Source organism: Peromyscus californicus, unplaced genomic scaffold (genome assembly GCF_007827085.1).
Source record: "Peromyscus californicus insignis strain IS unplaced genomic scaffold, ASM782708v3 Scaffold_11__1_contigs__length_118956290, whole genome shotgun sequence".
NCBI classification, from domain to species: Eukaryota; Metazoa; Chordata; class Mammalia; order Rodentia; family Cricetidae; genus Peromyscus; species Peromyscus californicus.
The window spans coordinates 47890044-47910382 of NW_026294402.1; the positions used below are offsets into that span (position 1 = coordinate 47890044).

General features: G+C 45.1%; 1 protein-coding gene across 1 annotated transcript; it reads left to right on the forward strand.

Annotated features, from left to right (window-relative positions):
• Positions 1-1081: 1081 nt before the first annotated feature.
• Poglut3 (protein O-glucosyltransferase 3) lies at positions 1082-20105 on the forward strand. Its single transcript, XM_052760406.1, has 8 exons — positions 1082-1348; positions 5472-5669; positions 7849-8135; positions 10056-10272; positions 12140-12336; positions 14111-14305; positions 15933-16037; positions 17166-20105. The coding sequence occupies exons 1-8, from the start codon at positions 1150-1152 to the stop codon at positions 17289-17291; spliced, it is 1524 nt and encodes a 507-aa protein (XP_052616366.1). The 5' UTR covers positions 1082-1149; the 3' UTR covers positions 17292-20105.
• The last annotated feature ends 234 nt before the right edge of the window (positions 20106-20339 follow it).

The following is a 20339-nucleotide window of genomic DNA, read 5'->3' on the forward strand; positions in this document are numbered from 1 at the left end:
CCTGGGAAAGGCAGAGGGCCGTTTAGGACCTGGTTCTGACATGCTCTGGGTTGAGATCTACCTGGAGAAGGCAAAAGCCCTGTGTCCATTCTGTAGGAGTTCTTCCAGATTTCTCAGTCTAGGGACCATCTTTATTTCCTAAGAGTGTAGTGCCATGCAGATAAAAAGAAGGAAAAATAACCAGCAAAAATGAGCAAACTGGCAGTGGAGTGGGGAGAATGTTCTTCTTGGCCCTTGAGACTGAGGAGTGGTAGCGACCCAGGCTACCCATCCTACCTTCCCAAAGCGGGCAGGGAGAGAAGGTACCTGGCTCTGAGAAGCTTGCCCACACAGCACAAGGTAAGGCCCAGACCCTGCCTTCTGCTGCCAAAATGCACAAATTTCAATCCAAATCAGGGGATACTCAGAAAACACTGTTTGAAAAGGAGAACCACACGCCAGGGACTCCAGTGAAGGAGATTGCCAAGCGCAAAACGAAACAGGCAAGCCTCTGTGTGAACCAAAACCAAGAAATTCTTCACAGGGAATCCATTCCTCTGGTTCCACTTGTGGCACTGGGAACCAAACCCTGGGCCTTGTACATGCCAGGCATTTACTGTACCACTAAGCCGCATCCCGAACCTGAGTCTGTAACATTTAAAACCTGTTTTTTTCAGGCGGGATGTAGTAGTGCACATCTTCAGTCCCCACACTTGGGAGACAGAGGCAGGCGGATGACGGTGAGTAAAAGGCCAGCCGGAGTTAGGTAGTGAGACCCCCTTCTCAATCCATCAGTTGAAATCGGGTTTCTCCACAGGGCCAGGTGGCTCACACACCTTACTGGAGAAGGCTGGGGAGGGAGGATTGCCATCGGTTCAAAACTAGCCTGCGCTAGAGTGGAAGACTTCCTTCTCAAAAGGCAAAAAGAAAAAAACCAAACGAAACAAAACATAAAATACGTGAAGCCGGTAACAGCAATGCAACCAAACGGCCTTTCTCCAAACTTCTGACACATCCAAGCAACTAGTGGAGGCCTGGGCTCGGTGCACGCCAACACCCTGCTGGTGTCAGCCGCGCGGGGCGGCTCTAGGCAGAGGCCCGCCCCCGGGTGTCCCCTCGAGCCCGGCGCTCCGGCCCCTCCCCGGCCAGCGGAGCTGAGAGCCGGCGACCATGCTCCGCGTCCCGCGGGCCCCGCTGCTGCGGCTGCAGCTCGCCCTGCTGGTGGCCGCGGGGGCCGGGGCGCGGGTGAGCGCCCCGCGGAGCCTGGCGTGGGGCCCGGGGCTGCAGGCCGCCGCCGTCCTGCCCGTGCGCTACTTCTTCCTGCAGGCGGTGGACTCGGACGGCCGGAACCTCACTAGCTCGCCGCCAGGTCAGCAGCGCCCGTCGCCGTCCCCGCGCGTCCCTGTCCCCACACACGGCCACCTCCCCACTGTGGGCGTCGCCCTCCCTCCCCTCCCCGGGGGCTCCCGTCCCTCCTGTCTGACACCCACGGGGGCGGGAGACGCCAGCTAGGTCCGTGGGGTGACTGACTCCAAGGGCCGGGCCACATGTCCCGCGCGTGGACTGATGTTGGCGTACAGGGCGCCCGTGGTGTCCTATGGGACGCCGTGCTGCAGTCACGTGACGCAGATGGTCCGTCCTGACCTGCAGGGAGTGCCTTCCTCCCCGACTCTGCACCCACGCATCGCTTAGGCGCTCCTAGGCCTGCAGGGCCGGGCCTTCTTGCACGCAGGGTTTCCCTTTCCTTCTTGCTTTTGACTAAATGCAGACCACAGGAATCAGTGAAACTAAGTAGAAACGGGGCTAGGGAGGGTCTTGTCCTGGATCTCTGCAGGGTTCCCCTCCCACATCTGACAGCTTCTCTCGACTTGTCCAGCTGGTTTCCAGTGGTTGCCAGTCAGGATTTGCTCATTTGTGTCTAAATTGAAGGCTATTCCTGTTTTGCCAGCAGAGAGACCGAATAATTCAGGGCCTGTCTACTCCACAGTGCAATGGGAACGTCATGTACTTGGAGATCACTGTGTGTTTGATAATCCTGGAGTAAAAAGAGGATGGTAATGTCTGCCTATCAGAAAACTTAGAGTCTACTGAGAAAATAGATAAGCAACTGACCTATCAGGGCGCATCACCGTTACTACAATGGGATGTGTGCAGTGTGGTGTAAACATGGGAAGACTTCGCGTAGGCCCAGGGAAGTCTGGGAAGCCTTCGAAAGTAGAGGTTTGGAGGCTGAGGGTTTTCTGGACAGGCTCGCAGATGTGCAAACGCAGAGAGTGTGAGGGTCAAGTGTTCAGAACAGGAGCCTGTGGGGCATGTTTCGGATTCAAACCGTGACTTAGTATCACTCCAAGTCTGTAATAAATAAATGAACCCGAACATGCACTTCCGTGGTTATAGCAAGAGAGTACGGATTTTTTTTCCCTAATTCCTTTTAGCATTCTTTTTCCCAGATAAAAATTTCTGCATAGATAATATCTTATTTTATTTATATTGGTATGTGTGAGTGTTTATAGATGTCACTTGCGTGCAGGTGTCTTAGCATCCAGAAGAGGGCGCTGGATCTGCTGTAGCTGGATTTCGAGGCACTTGTGAGCGGCCTGATAAAGTTGCTGGGACCCGAACATGTGTCCTCTGGAAGAGTAGGAAGTGCCCTTAATCACTGAGCCATCTCTCTAGCCCCAATAGATCATGTTTTCGTAGTGAGAAAAAAACAAAACTCTTAATATGATTGTGGTGCATGCGTGGCTCCTGGAGTATGTGTGTCCTTGGCAGGAAGTCAGACATATTTGGAGGATTATGTCGTCCTAGGGCGTAACACTTTGGTCTTCTGGGACACTCACTAATGTAAGATCAGTGCTCTCCCTGTAACTACAGGGAGCTTTAATAAGCTTCCTAAACCGGTCATGGCCGGCAAGGTCCCCATCACCAGAGATTTTCTTCCATTTAAGATGCTGTAGGGCTGTGAGTGCTTACTATCACTGATGTGTGAGCTTGGGTTAGTTCATTGATTTGTGAGCTTCAGTTACTTCTTGGAGCTGGGTCTCTCATCTGTACAGTGGGGGTAAGCAATACCTACCTGACGAAGTCTTACAGGAAACAGGTAGAAATGCTTCAGAGAGCTAGGTGTGATGGTGAGGGCCTATCACCCAAGCATTTGGGAGACAGAGGCAGGAGTATTGTGGGTTCTAGGCTAGTCTTGACTATGTAATAAGAACTTGATCTAAAAAATAAATAAACAGATCTGAACACAAGAAGTAGCCCACAGTAGGAGCTAAGTGATTTTTTTTTAAAAAATGCTTTTGGCTTCTTTGAAATTTAAGTGTTCGGAATCTCTGATGTAAGGGTTTGATACTTCCTGCCTCCCTTTGGGTCACTATGCTCCCATCAGTCAGCTTTTCTTAAAGAAGTTGGAATTTACGAGGAAGAAAACTCAAGCTGATCTTGGAATCTGTTCCATTATAATAGCCGTCAGGGCAAATGCAAACTCATATTCCTTCCAATGTGAGCAATTCAGAATTTCCCTCTTCCTTGTCTCCCTTGTACAGATTACACTTCCTTATTTCTGTGTCAAACCCAACCAGTGTATTTTCCACTGGCTCTCACGTTCATTTTATGCTATCAATGATCCAGACATGCAATGTTACTATAAAAATAACTAAGCACTTAAAATACGTCTTTTGAGCCGGGCGGTGGTGGCGCACGCCTTTAATCCCAGCACTCGGGAGGCAGAGCCAGGCGGATCTCTGTGAGTTCGAGGCCAGCCTGGGCTACCAAGTGAGTTCCAGGAAAAGGCGCAAAGCTACACAAGAGAAACCCTGTCTCGAAAAACCAAAAAAAAAAAAAAAAAAAAAAAAAATACGTCTTTTGAATAGTTTTATACTTTCCTTTGTTGGTTTTTGTTTTGTTTTGTTTTTTAAGCCAGGGTCTCACTATGTAGACCAGACTGGCCTTCAACTAACAGAGATCCACCTGCCTCTTCCTCCTGAGTGTTGGATTAAAGGTGTGTATGCCACCCCAGCTTTTCAGTCTGCTGTAGCATGCATTATCTTTCTTTTTTTTTTTTAAGTTTTTATTTTATGTGTATGGGTGTTTTGTTTGAATGTATGTATAACCACTGTGTGCGTACCTGCTGGTGTTGGAGGCCAGAAGAGAGTCTCAGATTCCCTGGAACTGGAGTTACAGCCAGTTGTGAGCCACTATGTGGGTGCTGGGACTTGAACCTGGGTCCTCTAGAAGAAAAGCCAGTGCTTTTAACTGCTGAGCCATCTCTCCTGTCCCTCGAGTTGCCTTTCTGATGGCAAGCTAGAAGAAACAAACACATTTGAAAATTCAATTTAAAAACAGAAAATTTCACACTCTCTTGAGCTCAGGGAACTTTGTAAAAGAGGAAGTAGGAAGTGTGTAAAAGCCAGAGATAAAGTGATGGGCTTTGAAATGCAATCCTCTAGACCAGCAGTTCTCAACCTTCCTAAGGCTTCTACCCTTCAATACAGTTCCTCACGCTGTGCTGACCCCCAACCATAAAATTATTTTTGTTGCTGCTTCATAACTGTAATTTTGCTGCAGTTATGAATCGAAATGTATATATCTGAGGTGCAGATGATCTTCGGCAACCCCTGTGAAAGGTGACCCCCAAAGGGGTTGCAACCCACAGGTTGAAGACTGCCGCTCTAGACTCAGCCTTTGCAATCATGAACTCAAAGCTGTGGGCCTATTGTACCAGGCCCACACAAGACTGGCCCTATCAACAGTCAGTCATGGAATGGGGAGGGTCTTATGGAGCCCTGTCCCTCACTTCCAAACTACTATTAGGTTCTGGGAGAGGGAGCGTCATCTTCAGTTGTGAGCCGGCTGCTGGGCCCACCAGACTCCAAATCTGTAGTCACACAGACAACCCTGGTTAGACTCAGTTGGTCACAGAACAAAATGAATAGCCATGAATGTTGGAAAGAGATCTGTAGAAAAGAGGAAGGGTGGACAGGGTGGGAGGGGCACTGGAGAGGGCGAAGGGTAAGAGTGGTCAGTATGCATTATTGTGCCATGTGAAGTCGTCAAAGAGCAAATTTAATTTAAAAAAGGGGGGGCATTTTCTCAGAAATGAGGGTTGCTAGATACTTTAAATGGCATTCAATAACATGTGTATTTTTACAGGGAGAAAGTTGAATTGCCACAGGGCCATCAACTTTAGAGTGTGGACTGTTAACGGCCTAAGTCTGAATGGTATTCAGAAGAGAGAAGACCAAGTAGGCAGGACTGTCCCTTTCTTCAATGAACTGATTTTTCCATCCACTGTCGTTATGGAACAGATAACGACTCCCATGTGAAGTCAGATCCTTGGCTTAAGGGTGGGTCAGGATAGTTGGTGGCCTCAAGAATCATCTAGGCTGAAATGAACATGGTTTACCATGAACACTGTAGGGCAAAGGAACTTCTGTAAGAGAGACATAGTAATCAGGAAACGGTCGTGTTCTTTTTATTTCTTTTGCCTCCAGGTCAAACACAATTCAAAGTGGTGGTAAAATCCCTTTCACCCAGAGAGTCAGTCCGAATTTATGTCCCTAAGCCTTTGGACAGAAATGATGGAACATTTTTGGTGAGATACAGGATGCATGAGACTGCCCACGAAGGCCTCAAGGTAGAGGTCCTTTATGGTGGTGAACACGTGGCTCAGTCTCCCTATATTCTGAAAGGTAAGAGTTATTAGTCACCTGAACCTAGACTTATGTGGGGTGCATGCTTTTCAGAATGGCTTGTGATGACCCTGCAGTCAAGTTCAACAGAGTAAGCATTGTATATGTACTCTTTGAAGCTCAAATTTTATATCATTTTTTAGCATTTAAAAAAAAATTACCCTTTTCTCGGTTTGGAGAGCACTGGTTCCTCTTGCAGAGGATCTGGGTTCAGTACCCAGAACCCACACGGTAGCTCACAATCATCTGTAACTGAAGCACAATCCTAATTAGTCTTATTAAATAAAAACACAGAGTCAGATATTAGGGTGAAAGTTGAAAGATCAGAGAAGCAGAGCAGCAGCCACTAGAAACTTCTTACTTCTACGAATCCTCAGACTGAATGGGGCTGAGATCCTCTCTCCACCCGCCTTACATTACTGTCTCCACCTCCCTAGTGCTGGGATTAAAGGCGTGCACCACCACCACCCGGCTCTGTTTCTCTTTTAGACTTGTTCAATCACGAGTAGCCCAGGGTGGCCTTGAACTCCTGATCTTCTGCTTCCTCCTCCCAAATGCTGGGATTAAAGGTGTTTGCTGCCACTGCCTGGTCTCTATGGTTAACTAGTGGCTAGCTCCACCCTCTGATCTCCAGGCAAGCTTAATTTGTCAGAACACAAACAAAATATCACACACAACATGTAACTCCAGTTCCAGGGGATCCAACGTCTTCTGACTGCTGTGGGTACCAGACATGCATGTAGTGCACGTACATACATGTAGACAAAACACACACCTAAAATAAATCTTTTAAAAAATACTTTCCTGTTTCATTTTGTGTCATTCCTATTGCTGTTCCTTTAAATGTTTCACCTTTTTTCCTCCAGTGCCAAGTTGCCCTTAATCCCCTACAGTGTATTTCCTTATCTCTTGATACCATTTTTAATTTCCCTGAGCTTCATCCCTGGGATGTGGCAGAGTTAACTGGACATAATTTAATCCTTTCGAGTTAAGAATTCACAGTTTGTCAGATGAAATTGAGCCACATTTAATCTAGGGTTAATTATTCTCAAGGACGGAGACATGCGCTCCCGGAGTCCCAAGAATGAAAAGGCTTAGCAGCCTGGCTGGTACAGGCCCTTTCCCCAGGCACACTGCCCTCCGGTGTTCTGGATGGCTCTTCCCTGTATTGGGTGGTTTCACCTCCCAGATGCCCTGATCATAGGCTGGGATGTTTGCTCACTCACAAAGCCCTGCATGTTTCTAGGCTTTCCCAGGTTCAGTTCTCACCCTTCTCAGACTCTGTCTCCCAGGCTCAGCTTCCCTGTCTACCCTGCACTCTCAGATCTTCCTCAGCACAGTGAGACTGCTCAGCTCACCCATGCCCTCCTCCTGTGCTACATTAAGCAGCAATGTGACCAGTGAGGCTTGCCTGGCTGGTGTCCACCTCCCAGACTCACTGTCCTTCACTGCCTCATGTCCACAGTCTGAGAACTGTGAGCGCATAAGTTAGGCCAGGTTTCCTTCACCAGTTTCATGTGAGACAATAAGTCAGTGCTTCTTATTGGTCTTGGTCTGAAGTAGAAATCCTCAAAAAAAAAAAAATTATATAATCTCAGCACCACAGAGGTAGAAGCAGGAGGATCAGGAGTTAAGGCCAACCTGGGCTACAGGAGACTGTTTCCAAAGATCATAAGTAAATCCTCAAGAAAAGTTAATTTTATATTAAATATGGATATGTCCTGAAATTATATTAGATTTATATGACACTGACAGACCCTTTGGGTTACTCTGTCTTTCCCTGAGACACGTCGACTGAGACAGTGTTAGAGGTGTTGAGGGAAAGGTCCTCCATTTTCTCAAAAACTCACTGTTTCTACATTTGAATATCTGAAAATCAGGAAGCTCTCCTTTTGCATGCTAACGTGAAGTAGTTGTAAATTAATTACTTGTACCTCACTAGAAGCAAAGAATGTATCGTCCAAGTGACTGGAGTATGTTTGTTTGGGAGAAAGCATGCGCTATACAGTCTGTCTAAGGTGCCTCCAAAGGGGACGGGAGTGGGATGTGCTACTCATTAGTCTGAGATAGTTTAACCTCTGTCCGTAGTTTTCAGATTTGCCAAGGTGTCATCCAGTGCTCAAATCTCTCTGTTAACTCAGGGTGGCATTGTATGTGTGTGTGTGTATCACCTCTCCAGGGCCCGTGTATCATGAGTACTGTGACTGCCCAGAAGAGGATCCTCAGACCTGGCAGAGAAGTCTGTCTTGTCCAGCCACGGAACCACAGATTGAGCAAGATTTTACTTCCTTCCCCAGCATCAATCTCCAGCAGATGCTGAAGGAAGTCCCCAAAAGATTTGGAGACGAGCGGGGTGCTGTTGTTCATTACACAATTATCAATAACCACATCCACCGGAGATCTTTGGGGAAATACACAGACTTCAAAATGTTCTCTGATGAAATTTTGCTGTCACTGGCAAGAAAGGTACAAAAATGAACAAATTCCAAAAATAGTATCATTTAATTCTTTTGTTACAACAGTTACATACTTAGAACTATGAAGACCAGTCAGAGTGGACTTCAGGGCTCAGAAATGCATCATGGAATGTGCCTTTGTAGATGGCTCTTTCCTGTAAGATTTAAATTAAAGTGGGCTTGGTGGCTCTTGCCTATTATCCCCGCACTCAGGCTCATGAGACTTCAGTATAAGCTAGAATAAGAGAGCGAGGCTCTGAATGCCAGGACAGAACATAGGTCTCGTTCCACAGTCTAAGGTTCTGGTAAGTTTAGTCGTGACCTTAGTGTGGGGTGTAGAGATCTGGGCAACTGTATAGGCAATAGGTTCAAGCTGAGGGAGGGTGGAGTCAGAAAGCCTAGGAAGGAAACTGATTTGGCGTTCCAAGCAAGAGGTCCTCAACAGAGAGTGTTGTTGCTAGAGTTTTCCTGCCTGGCCCACAGTCAGTACAAATCTCTCTCACCTGCCAGTCCCACAGCCGCTCAGACCCGACCAAGTAAACACAGAGACTTATATTGGTTTCAAACTGTATGGCCGTGGCAGGCTTCTTGCTAACTGTTCTTACAGCTTAAATTAATCCATTTCTATTAATCTATACCTTGCCACGTGGCTTGTGGCTTACCGGTACTTTACATCTTCCTTGTCCTGATGGCGGCTGGCAGTGTCTCCTCACCCAGCTTCCTGTTCTCCCAATTTTCTCTGTTAGTCCCACCTATACTTCCTGCCTGGCCACTGACCAATCAGTGATTTATTCATTGACCAATCAGCAACACATTTGACATACAGACCATCCCACAGCAGAGTGTCAGTCGTGGATGTGGAAGCAGGGTGGAGGACTCTAGGGGCAAAGTTGGAAGAGGGCATGGTGACAGAGGGCAAAGGCTTGGGTCTGATTACAGACTGTTGTGTAGGCAGCTGGTGCAGCTGCACAAAGCTACAGCCACCCATTCACACCTCTCCACATACGCCCACTTCAGTAACATTCCATTTGAAATGCCACCTCTGGAGAAAGGTAGCCGACTCCCAGTTAAGTGAATTTGCTATGTACTACCCTCACCCGGAGGCTCTCTTCTCCTTACCCACTGTTTTCCATGGTCATCTCTATCAGAAGTGCTTCAGAGGACCCAGCTAGGGAGATGGCTGGGTCGGTAAAGCGCTTGCTGGGCCAACATTAGGACCTGAGTCTACTGCTCAGAGCCCATGTGAAAAAGACCAGTCATGATAGCATGTGCTTGTAATCCAGTGCTGAGGAAACAGAGAGGTGGAGCCCTAAGGCTCAGAGGCCAGCCAGCTTAACTGCCTTGGGAAGGTCCAGACCAGTGAGAAACCATACCTAAAAAAAAAAAACCAAACAAACAAACAAAAAACAACCCAAGAGGAGGTGGAAATGGGGCGGGTGGGCTGGGGGGAAGGTGAGGAGGGCGGGAGGGGGGAGAACAAGGGAATCCATGGCTGATATGTAGAACTGAATTGTATTGCAAAATAAAAATAAAAAAAAATTAAAAACAAAACAAAACAAAAAAAACCCAAAAACAAACACAAAAAAGTAAGGTAGATGTCTTTTTTTATTTTTTGGTTTTTTTGAAACAGGGTTTCTCTGTGTAGCTTTGTGCCTTTCCTGAAACTCACTCTATAGCCCAGGCTGGCCTCAAACTCACAGAGATCCGCCTGCCTTTGCCTCCCAAGTGCTGAGATTAAAGGCATGCACCGCCACCGCCTGGCAACCTTTTTTTTTGGTGGGGGGGGGAGGGCTCAGGGATAGTTGTCTCTTGAGGAAAAACACCAGATTGATCCCTGTCCACCATACATCTACACACATAGCCAAGAGACTGGGGCAGTATGTACCTTCCAGCACTAATGTTTGTGGTTTTGTTTTGTTTTGTTTTATAGGTCACCCTCCCAGATTTAGAATTTTATATTAACCTTGGAGATTGGCCCTTGGAGCATCGGAAAGTCAATGACACTCCTGGCCCTATACCTATCATTTCTTGGTGCGGCTCCTTGGATTCAAGAGACATTATCCTTCCGACATATGATGTCACCCATTCCACACTTGAAGCGATGAGGGGTGTCACAAATGATCTCCTCTCTGTTCAGGGAAATACAGGTGAGCTAAGGTTAATTCTCCAGGGAAAATGCTTAAGGGTAAAAGTGATGGAGGGAATGTTAACTCAGAAAGAGAAGATGTATATGCTTAATCATTCTTACTTCCTAACCAAGAAGAATGCTGGTCTAGCATGTGCAGGGGCCCAAGCTCCATTCCCAGCACAGCAAAGAGGGAGGAAAGCACCCTAAGGCCAAAAGAGAATGTTTAGGACTCTAATTTGAAAATGAAATGTACTTAGTTTGGGGAAATAACCCCCAAGCCTATATTCATGGAGTCTCTTCTTTGGGTTTGGTCATTGGTAAACATCTTTTCATGTCTGCATTTGGTTATACTTATATGAAATTTTAAATCAAAACATTAAAGATATGTAAATAATTGTATATTTAGTAAACTTGTCTCTTAATTCTGACCCCAGTGCTTTTTATGGATTAAATGAGGGCACATTCTGAAAAACGTAAGAGGGTTGTGATCATGGTGTGATTTGGGCAGTATGAACCCATCCTCCAGTACTCTGTAAGGAATTCTCTTATTTCATTTTTCTGCACTTCCTGAGTCTTTCAAATTGGAATTCTTTCTCTCTTTTTACGATTCCTGCCTTCCATTTATGATATAATACTCTTTTTGGCAACTCATTGAGCTGCAAAAAACTTGGCTTTGTCCTTTCCATCCTTTATTTCTCTTTATTGTTATTTGGGGGACAAGACCAAAGATTTATGAAAACTGTCTAAAGTATCATGAAGAGAAAAGATAAATGGAAATCAGATGAGGACCATATGAAATAAAAGTTGGCCACTTTCAGTTTGATACCAGTGAATTTCTCAGTATACCGAGAAGGTTGACCCCCTTCGATTTCTGTGTCTTAGGATGTCCCCAAGACACTGATGGGCATTATTATTTAGAATAATAAGAGGTCTTGTCAGAGATTGAAATTAACTTTTCTAAAACATTTCCCTTTTTAAAAAGAGAAGATATAAATAGAGAGCTGGGCATGGTGTCTCATGCCTGTAATCCTAGCACTTGGAAGCCTGAGGCAGGAAAAGTGTCCTTAGAGATCCATCTGGGTACATAGCAAGTAGCAGGGATATATAGCAAGATCCTCTCTCAAACTCCCCATGAACCTATGTGAATGTAGTAAGCAATATAGTTACACTTAACAGCATAAAAGAAAAATATTTTCCCTCTATTCAAAATTATGAGCAGCTGAACTGGAGAGATGGTCAAGTAGTTATGAGCACTCACTGCTCTTCCAGAGGACCCAGGTTCAATTCCCTGCACCCACTTGGTGCACAACAATCTGTAACTCCAGTCCCAGGAGATCTGGCTCCCTCCTCTGGCCTCTGTGGGCACTTCATGCACACAGTGCACAGACATACATGAAATATATATACACATAACATAAAAATCAAGGGAGAAATATGAACTAAAAATCTGTTGGGGTTGCTTAGTTAGGCAATTTTCTGCTGACCTTGTATAAGAACAAAAGCCTAACTTGTGTGTGATTATGAAACATGAAAAATTGAAGAAGCTATGGCCTTGGGAGGGGGACAAATCACAGAACCTCTGCTTGCCTTGAGCTTGGTCTGATACTGTGAAGGCTGCTTCCTAGTGCCGAACACAGTGAACAGCCCTTGTGATCTGTTGTTGGTAGGTAAGTGGGAGGGGCTGGGACAAACGGACAGACAGCCTCTGAAAGCATCTCTGGCAAACTGAGGCTCAGTCCCAGGTATTTTGGAAACAGCATCTATACTACAAAATGAGTTTGTGACGAGTATCAACATTTCAAATGACAATGGTGAATTAAAGGTCATTGTACTGTCTTATGATTTCAGATTCTTAATCATCATTTTTTATGGCCTCAAACTTCTAGGGCCTTCCTGGATCAATAAAACAGAGAAAGCTTTCTTCCGAGGTAGAGATAGCCGGGAGGAGAGGCTGCAGTTGGTACAGCTGTCCAAAGAAAATCCACAGCTGCTAGATGCAGGAATTACAGGATATTTCTTTTTCCAAGAGAAAGAAAAAGAGCTTGGAAAGGCCAAGTTGATGGGTTTCTTTGATTTCTTTAAGGTATGAGTCTTCCTATGGCTATGGAGTGATAAACTGTGTCCAAAGTCTATGAAACAGGTTGTTCAAGTAGGTCGCCTCCGTCTGGAGCTGACGTCACTGTTACACTTTCCTGTGTGACCGAGGGAACCGCTGAACTCTTGACGGTTCTCTCTCTGTTCATTTTGTTTACGGAATAACCTAGAACTGTATTTAATGCTTAATGTAGGAGTTAACGTAAAGTTTGTATGTGTTTACTGTGGCTTTCTGCTTTGGTTTAATAAGCTGCAAAGATAAGTGTCTTTTATGTAAAGTGACCTCAAGTATCTTTGGTAAATAAAAAGAGTATTCATTTTTAAATATGGAAAATAGGAGGTGGAGCCAGAGTTTGAGTCCTGCCTGTGATCCCTCCTCTCTTAGTGGCTCTGGTGACCTGTGATGTCTGCCATGTTCCTTTACTTTCCTTTTGTATTGATTTTTGTATTGTGTGTGTGTGTGTGTTTGTATATGCATGTATATGTGTGAGGTGTGTGTGTGTATGCGTATACATACATGTGTGTGCCCCTCACTGCTTTAGAGTGTTTTCATGAAACCCACATCTAACTGGCTAGGAAACACATGGTACTGATTATTTAATAAATTATTTTTTAAAGAAATTATTAAGAGGTTAGAGTGTAGCCCCGTACAGAGGGCTTCTATTACATGTGAGAGGCAGAGGTTTGATCTCCAGCACTGAGAAGGAGAGGGGGGAGGTGGAAGGGAGGAAGGAAGGAAGTCACCGGAGTTGGGAATGGATTACCTTCATCCCGGGGGCTTTGTAAAAAGAACAGTGAATTTGCTTTCAGCATGTAGGTTTATAAATTTCTCTGTGTACCAGTTTTCTCACTTGTAAAAAAAAAAAACTTGCTTTATATTATAATTAAATTGGATTTCATGCCTTTGATAAATGCTTTTGAAATGGACTTATTAATTTATTATAATCAGAACTTATTAATCCAATATATGCCAAGGAAGTGACTACTTCTCCAGGTTTCTGTCAACTAGATTTTATTACACTTATTTATCAGTATGTGTGTGTGTGTGTGTGTGTGTGTGTGTGTGTGTGTGTGTGTTAGGTCAGTGATAACTTACTTCTTCAGGTTTCTATCAACTAGTTTTTATTACACTTAATTTATCTCTGTGTTTGTGTGTGTGTGTGTGTGTGTGTGTGTGTGTGTGTCAGATGACAACTTACCAGAGTTAGTTCCCTTCCTCTAGCATGTGGGTCCTGGGAATTGAACTTGGGTCATCTAGTTTGGCAGCAAGCTCCTCTATCCACTGAGTCATCTTAACTACAGTTTACAAGCTGGGAAGATGTAGACTCAATTTTACATAAACTTAGTTTACCAGCCTGTAAACTGTAAAATAGAGACAGTGCCTTTCTGTTTTGTGGGTTTAGCATAAGGAATAAATGAAATTATATATACATGAAAACTGATAATTAATATCACTTTTCGGAATATTAAAATTGAGAACTTTGACAATAGTTTTAGGACGTGCTTTGATTACAGAAGTCTGGACTCTCTGCTTCAGAGATGTAATTGAAACAGGCACTTGTTCCTATGTCCTAAAATTCCCTACAAAGGAGCTGTTACAGGTTGTTTAGAATTTTTATACAAAGAGAATGAATAATAAATGAAATGTAAACACAGACGTGGGAAAGTGGAAAATCATCCCTCTGTATTTAATTTTAAAGTACTGATGAAAAACAGAAGTAAAGCAAATGGCTTTATGAGGTTTTTTGCTTTTAATCTTCTAGTACAAGTACCAGGTGAATGTGGATGGAACAGTGGCTGCTTACAGGTATCCATATCTCATGCTGGGGGACAGCCTGGTTCTGAAGCAGGATTCGCCATATTATGAACATTTCTATGTGGCACTAAGGCCTTGGAAACACTACGTTCCCATTAAAAGAAACCTCAGTGATCTACTAGAGAAGGTGAAATGGGCCAAGGTATGTTCCATGCAATTTTCCTTTTCTTGGGCAATATCAAAGTTAGTTATATGGGGGACCTGTGTTCCATCAGGACCTAATGTATCACAATGAAATAAAATCAAAGGAAGTGTGATTTTCTTTAAAAAAAAAAAAAGTGTTCCCTTTAATAGCTAAAGAATAGATATCAGGGGGCAGAGAGATGGCTGAGTGGATAAGAGCACTTGCTGTTCTTCCAAGGACCTTGGTTTGCAGCACCCACGTTGGGCAGCTCACAGTGGCCTGTAACTCCGGCTCCAGGGAATCAGGCTTCTTCTGGCTTCTGTGGTCACTGCACTTGGGTACACAAATCCACATATAGATAAACCCAGGCACACATATAAAAGAGAAAGAAAGGACACCAGAATCATTTTGTATACCCTCTGTCAACATTGTTGAAGTTGAGATTTGAAGTCTAGTGTTGTATGTAATATAGATTTTTCTAAATGATTCACGGCTGGGCGGTGGTGGCGCACGCCTTTAATCCCAGCACTCAGGAGGCAGAGGCAGGCGGATCTTTGTGAGTTCAAGGCCAGGCTGGTCTACAGAGCAAGATCCAGGAAAGGCTCAAAGCTACACAGAGAAACCCTGTCTCGAAAAACCAAAAAAAAAAAAAAGAGTCTTGGGTTGGGGATTTAGCTCAGTGGTAGAGCGCTTGCCTAGCAAGCACAAGGCGCTGGGTTCGGTCCTCAGCCCCGTTGGGGGGTGGGGGGAGAGGAGATTCACTTATCACAATTTATCCTTCTGTTATAACATCTAATATAAAACAAAAAATTTCCATTTTTTTTAAGTTTTGAGAAATAATATGGGAATAATGTATCAGAATCATTGTTCTGGCTTCTCCTAAGATCCACAATTGCCAGCAAATAGCTTTTCCTGTCAGCAGTGTGCAGAAAATGAAGCGTTTCCCATGACTGTAATTAGGAGCATCGGTTATTCCCAGCACTACAGCCCGTGAGTACTAGTGAGTGAACATCTCTTAAGTTACAACAGCATTATAGCATTTTGTGGCTACCGCTTTGTAACCGAGCATTGTCTCTGCATATTTGAATGAAGCTTTATGAAAAACACAGTTTTTTATTATTTTTAATTTTACACATGTGTCAGTGTAGAGGTCTGTACACTTGAGTGAAGACGCCCTCAAAGGCCAGAGGCCTCAGATCTCCTGCAGCTGGAGTTGACATCCACCAAGGTGGGTGCTAGGAAAGGAACTCTGGGGTCCTCTGCAAGAGCAGTATACACACTTAACTGCAGAGCCATCTCCCCAGCGCCGAAACTTTTAGAGTGCATTTTAACATGAAAATTGATCCATTCTGTTCTTAGGCAGAGGGCATCGCTGGGGCGGCAGATGATGGACCCCAGGCTTTCTCCCTGGATAGCTAGGAAAGCACCAGAAGAGGCCAGTGAGGCCGTAGGGTCAGGTCCACACACCTTTGATCTTTTGCCTTTAACAGACTTTAGTGAGCTGCCCGCCTGGCCTCCTTTGCGTTACAGCCCATTGCAGTGCCCTCCCCGCGCTGTTGACAACGCTCGCCTCGCCTGTCTCCCCAGCACTTACACGTAGCTTTCTTTATGGGCCACAGCTGCAATTTTCATTCTTTCCTTCTAGGAAAATGATGAAGAAGCAAAGAAAATTGCCAAAGAGGGCCAGTTAACTGCGAGGGACCTGCTCCAGCCGCCCAAACTGTTCTGTTACTATTACAGGGTGCTACAGGTCAGTTCAGAGGTGTCCAATCTGATGGGTCAGGGCTCCTTAGACGACGTGCGTGACTCGGACACTTTGTACCATGCTTCTCGAGGGGAATCACAGGCAGCTTGTGGAGAGAATTTGGGTTCAGCTGAGACTCTCTGGAGCCTCCACACTTAATCTTTGTTCTTGGAGCCCATGAAAGTAGATTAATTAGAGGCTCCTCCCACCTTGTCAGTGTGCGCCCCCTGGTGGTTGATTCTTAGAGAACCGTCCTTCCTTGTCTGTAGGTGGAATAAGCAAGCCATATCCCACCCCACCCCACCCCCACATGCCCGTCTTGCCATCCTTAGATGGGTTCCATCCTGTCTACTAATCTAGTTTTAATGTTTTTTATTTTAATTACATTTTATTTATTTCGTGAGCTCGGGGAGGCGGAGGTGGAGGTCAGAGGACAATTTACAGGGGTTGGTTCTCTCCTTCCACCACATAGGTCCCAGGGATTGAACTAGGGTTTTAAGGCTGGGCGGCAGGCACCTTTACCCACTAAGCCATCTTACCAGCCCTACTTTTAATTTTAGTGGTAGGAGCTTCTACCTCTAACATGTTAATTAGGCTCCCTTAATTACATCACTATTTTGTTGCTATTAGCCCAATACTAGGAATACATAATCAAGTGGACACAGAATGAATGGAGTGAGAGACTCGGTTCATAGGGATATTCATGGCCAGAGAACACTGCACGCGCCTCTTGGCATGGTTATAACTCCAGGCCTCCAGGATGGATGGAAGTGGCCATCTCTGCACTCTATCTGGAAATGCTCGTCTTCCTGTTATGAAAATTCAACAAGATAATTATTCATTAGAATGGAGGATAAGTGCTGACTCCATTTGTTTCCAGAAGGGGCATTTGGCTTGGCGTCTCTTTCCTAGAGGCGTCCCATTTACCCTGAAGTGTAGATTAGGGCTCCATGCCGGACTATGAGATGTTTCACCAGCATTACAGTAAATAAAGCTAAAATGTAGCTATGAGATTAGAATAGGCCAGATCTTTGGTTTGGGTCTGAAGCATCATGATTGAAGGTGGAGATGTGTGGGAGGTGAGACTAGAAGGAAGCAGGAACTAAACCTTGCACTCTTCCAAACATATTTCAGAAATACGCTGAGCGCCAGGCCAGCAAGCCCATGATACGTGATGGAATGGAACTTGTTCCCCAGCCGGATGATGGCACATCCGTTTGCCAGTGCCACAGGAAGAGGCCTGAGAGGGAAGAGCTTTAAGGAGACCTGGCTTCACATTCCTTTGTATGCTGGCTGCATCTTAAGACTTGTGAAAGATGCCAAGCTGTGAAGAAACAGGGGATCCTGGCCTGGTGCCTCAGGCTCACACCTCTAATCCCAGCACTCTGGAGGTGGAAGCAAGAGGATTTCTTTAGTGCAAAACCTGCTTGAGATAAGTGGTGATTGCTTGGCCAGCCCAGACTACCCAGTTGGATCTTATCAAAAAGCCAAAACAGCCAGGCAGTGGTGGCGCACACCTTTAATCCCAGCACTCGGGAGGCAGAGGCAGGCGGATCTCTGTGAGTTCGAGGCCAACCTGGCCTACAGAGTGAGATCCAGGACAGCCAGAACTGTTTCACAGAAAAACCCTGTCTCAAAAAACAAAACAAAACAAACAAAAAGCCAAAGCTAAAAAGGAATGCAGAGAGATGCTAAGCATGTAATCCCACACTCGTGAGGCTGAGGCAAAAAGATCTTGAGTTTCGGTATTACCCGATACCTTTGGGTATTCATTTTATCTCGGGTGAAAACTGCTCATTTGAGCATCATGGTAGAAAAGAACTTATCCATCACCTGGGAATCTGTGGATGTCACCGTTACTGGTGTGTTTCTATCTTTTGTTCACTTGCCTTTACACCCAGTGATGGAGGGGAAGTGTTGGGAAGGTTTTAGCTGCTCCTCCTGGGTAGTTTCTCCTCCCACAAGCTGCTCCGGATGCACAGTGATGGCAGCTCTGCTGTCTCTTCCTCCTGCTGGAAGCTCTGATGAGGTTAACTAAGGAGGAAGCTGCTGTTAAAGGTAGCGTGGAGATGATGGAGGGACACACTGCACCGTTTAAGTCTTTCCAGCTAAGTTTTTGCCAGAGCTTAAGACAGAATTAGGGGGAAACTGTACCTTCCACTGGTGAGTCACAATCTGTTTGGGTTGTGCACCTATTAAAGACAGCATAGCTATTAATGGAGATGGTGGCGCCTGTGGATATCTTTATCATCTATATGCTAGGGATATAAGAAATTACAGTCGTCACCAAGAGATAGTTCATTCTTTTTGTCCTTCCGAAAGAGTCCTCGAAAACTGCTATGCCAGCTTCAGGAAGCCTCAGCATCCCGGGATTCACTAATAAGCCAAGGAGAGAGGCAGCTACTCATCCCTGGGTCCACAGACAGATGGAAAGAGCCTCCTCTTTCACTGGGTTGCACCGTTAAGATAAAGGCTTTGGCACTTGCCTTTTAGGACAGGGTCGAGATCTAAGTCTCATACCATAAATTCACGTCTAATTCCTCAGAGCTCCGTCAATCCAAGATGCAGTTCATGACAGAATGCAATCTAAAACAAAAGCTCCCGGAGTAACAGTGCTCCCCAAGCTGGGGCATTCATTCGGTCCCGTCTGTTCTCCCGAGGACCACTAAGAACTCGGGAATTTGTATTTTTAACTAGGCCACAGGAATGTATCATCAAGCCAATTACCCCATCACCCATTCAAAACCTACCCGTGTAGTATGAACTAAAGGACAAGCCGTCCTGAGGCCACACCCTGGTGCATCTGAGTCTACCTTCTGTTGTGCATGGAGGGTAGGGCTTTATCGAAATGGCTTATGGAAAGAAAGGCTGCCTCCTGTTTCTACCTCTGTAACCCCAGGTCCAGAAAGCAAATGGTCATTTGTTGTAGACACATTAAGTCTTTTAGATTGATGCCGTCTGATGATGGACAGTCCTAACAGTTCAAAGCAAGTTAAGACAAATGGGCAGTTTCTATGGACTTGTCAGGGCCCTCAGGAGCCTCATTTTGGAGCACTGCACTGGAGGCAGAGTCTTCAACGTGAACCTGCAGGGGACATTTCACATCCAAACTGTAACGAGTCTGTCAAGAAATCTAGATAAACCCCCATCTCCCCAGCTTGACCACAGCCTTTGAAATGAGTCTTACACAGCTTTTTGGTTTATTAGCTTGAATATATCTTAGTGAAAGAAACTGGATTTTAAACCCTGATTCTTTCCCTTCCAACTCACCTATTACCCACAATATCCATGAGCCGCTTTTAATCCTGAAATTTTTATTAAAGTGTATCTGGCTTCGGAAGCCATGGATTGAGAGAGAGTGAAGGAGACTGCCTGGGGAGGGGTTGGAGGGAGATTTGAACTTCAGCAAAGGTATTTTTAAGCCGACCTTTGAAGAGAGAGGAATGTAAGGGTGTAACGATCTAGTTGTGTTCATTTGAATAAACTGTCAACCGTGCGCGTGGCTTCCGACACTCTCAGTGGCCGTCACCCGTCGGCAGTGAATGCTGATGAGTGGAGGAACTGAGGAGACAAGCCCACACCGCTGACGAGAAGAAAGCGTTCTAACCGTGCCGGCCTGAGAGCTTCCCACGATGTGCCCAAGAAGGACCAAAGGTAGAGGACACAGGATGAGGACCAGAGGTAGAGGACACAGGATGAGGACCAGAGGTAGAGGACACAGGATGAGGACCAGAGGTAGAGGACACAGGATGTGAAAAGCTTTTGCCAAAGACAAAAAGAAAATGGTTGAGTTTGAGGGATGAACTGCCAGTGTTGGGGAAGGTATGGAGAGAAGGGAAATTTGGCTTTGTACCTTTTTTATAATATTTAAATTGTTTCTTAACTATGAATATAAGTCAAGTTGTACAATAAAAATGTCAACCTGGTAAAAGAGGAAATCCACAGAGGATATAAGAAGGAAAAGAAAATGATATTAGTGTTTTCCATGATGCCATATTAAAAACTATGTCTAGAATTTTGTCATGTGGCTTTATTATATACTCTTTTTTAAATAAAGCAAATTTTCTTAATAAAAATTGGAAACCATGTACTTTGTTTTAAGAAAGATTATCACCAGCCTGGTATATTTATGACAGTCTAACCGGTTTTTTTATGATTTTTAAAAAGATTTTATTTATTTTTGGTGTGTGAGTTTTTGCTTGCCTTTATGTTAATACCCCACATGCATGCTGGTGCCCACAGAGCCCAGAAAAGAGAGTTGGAATCCCCCAGAACTGGAGTCACAGATGCTTATAAGCTGCCATGTGA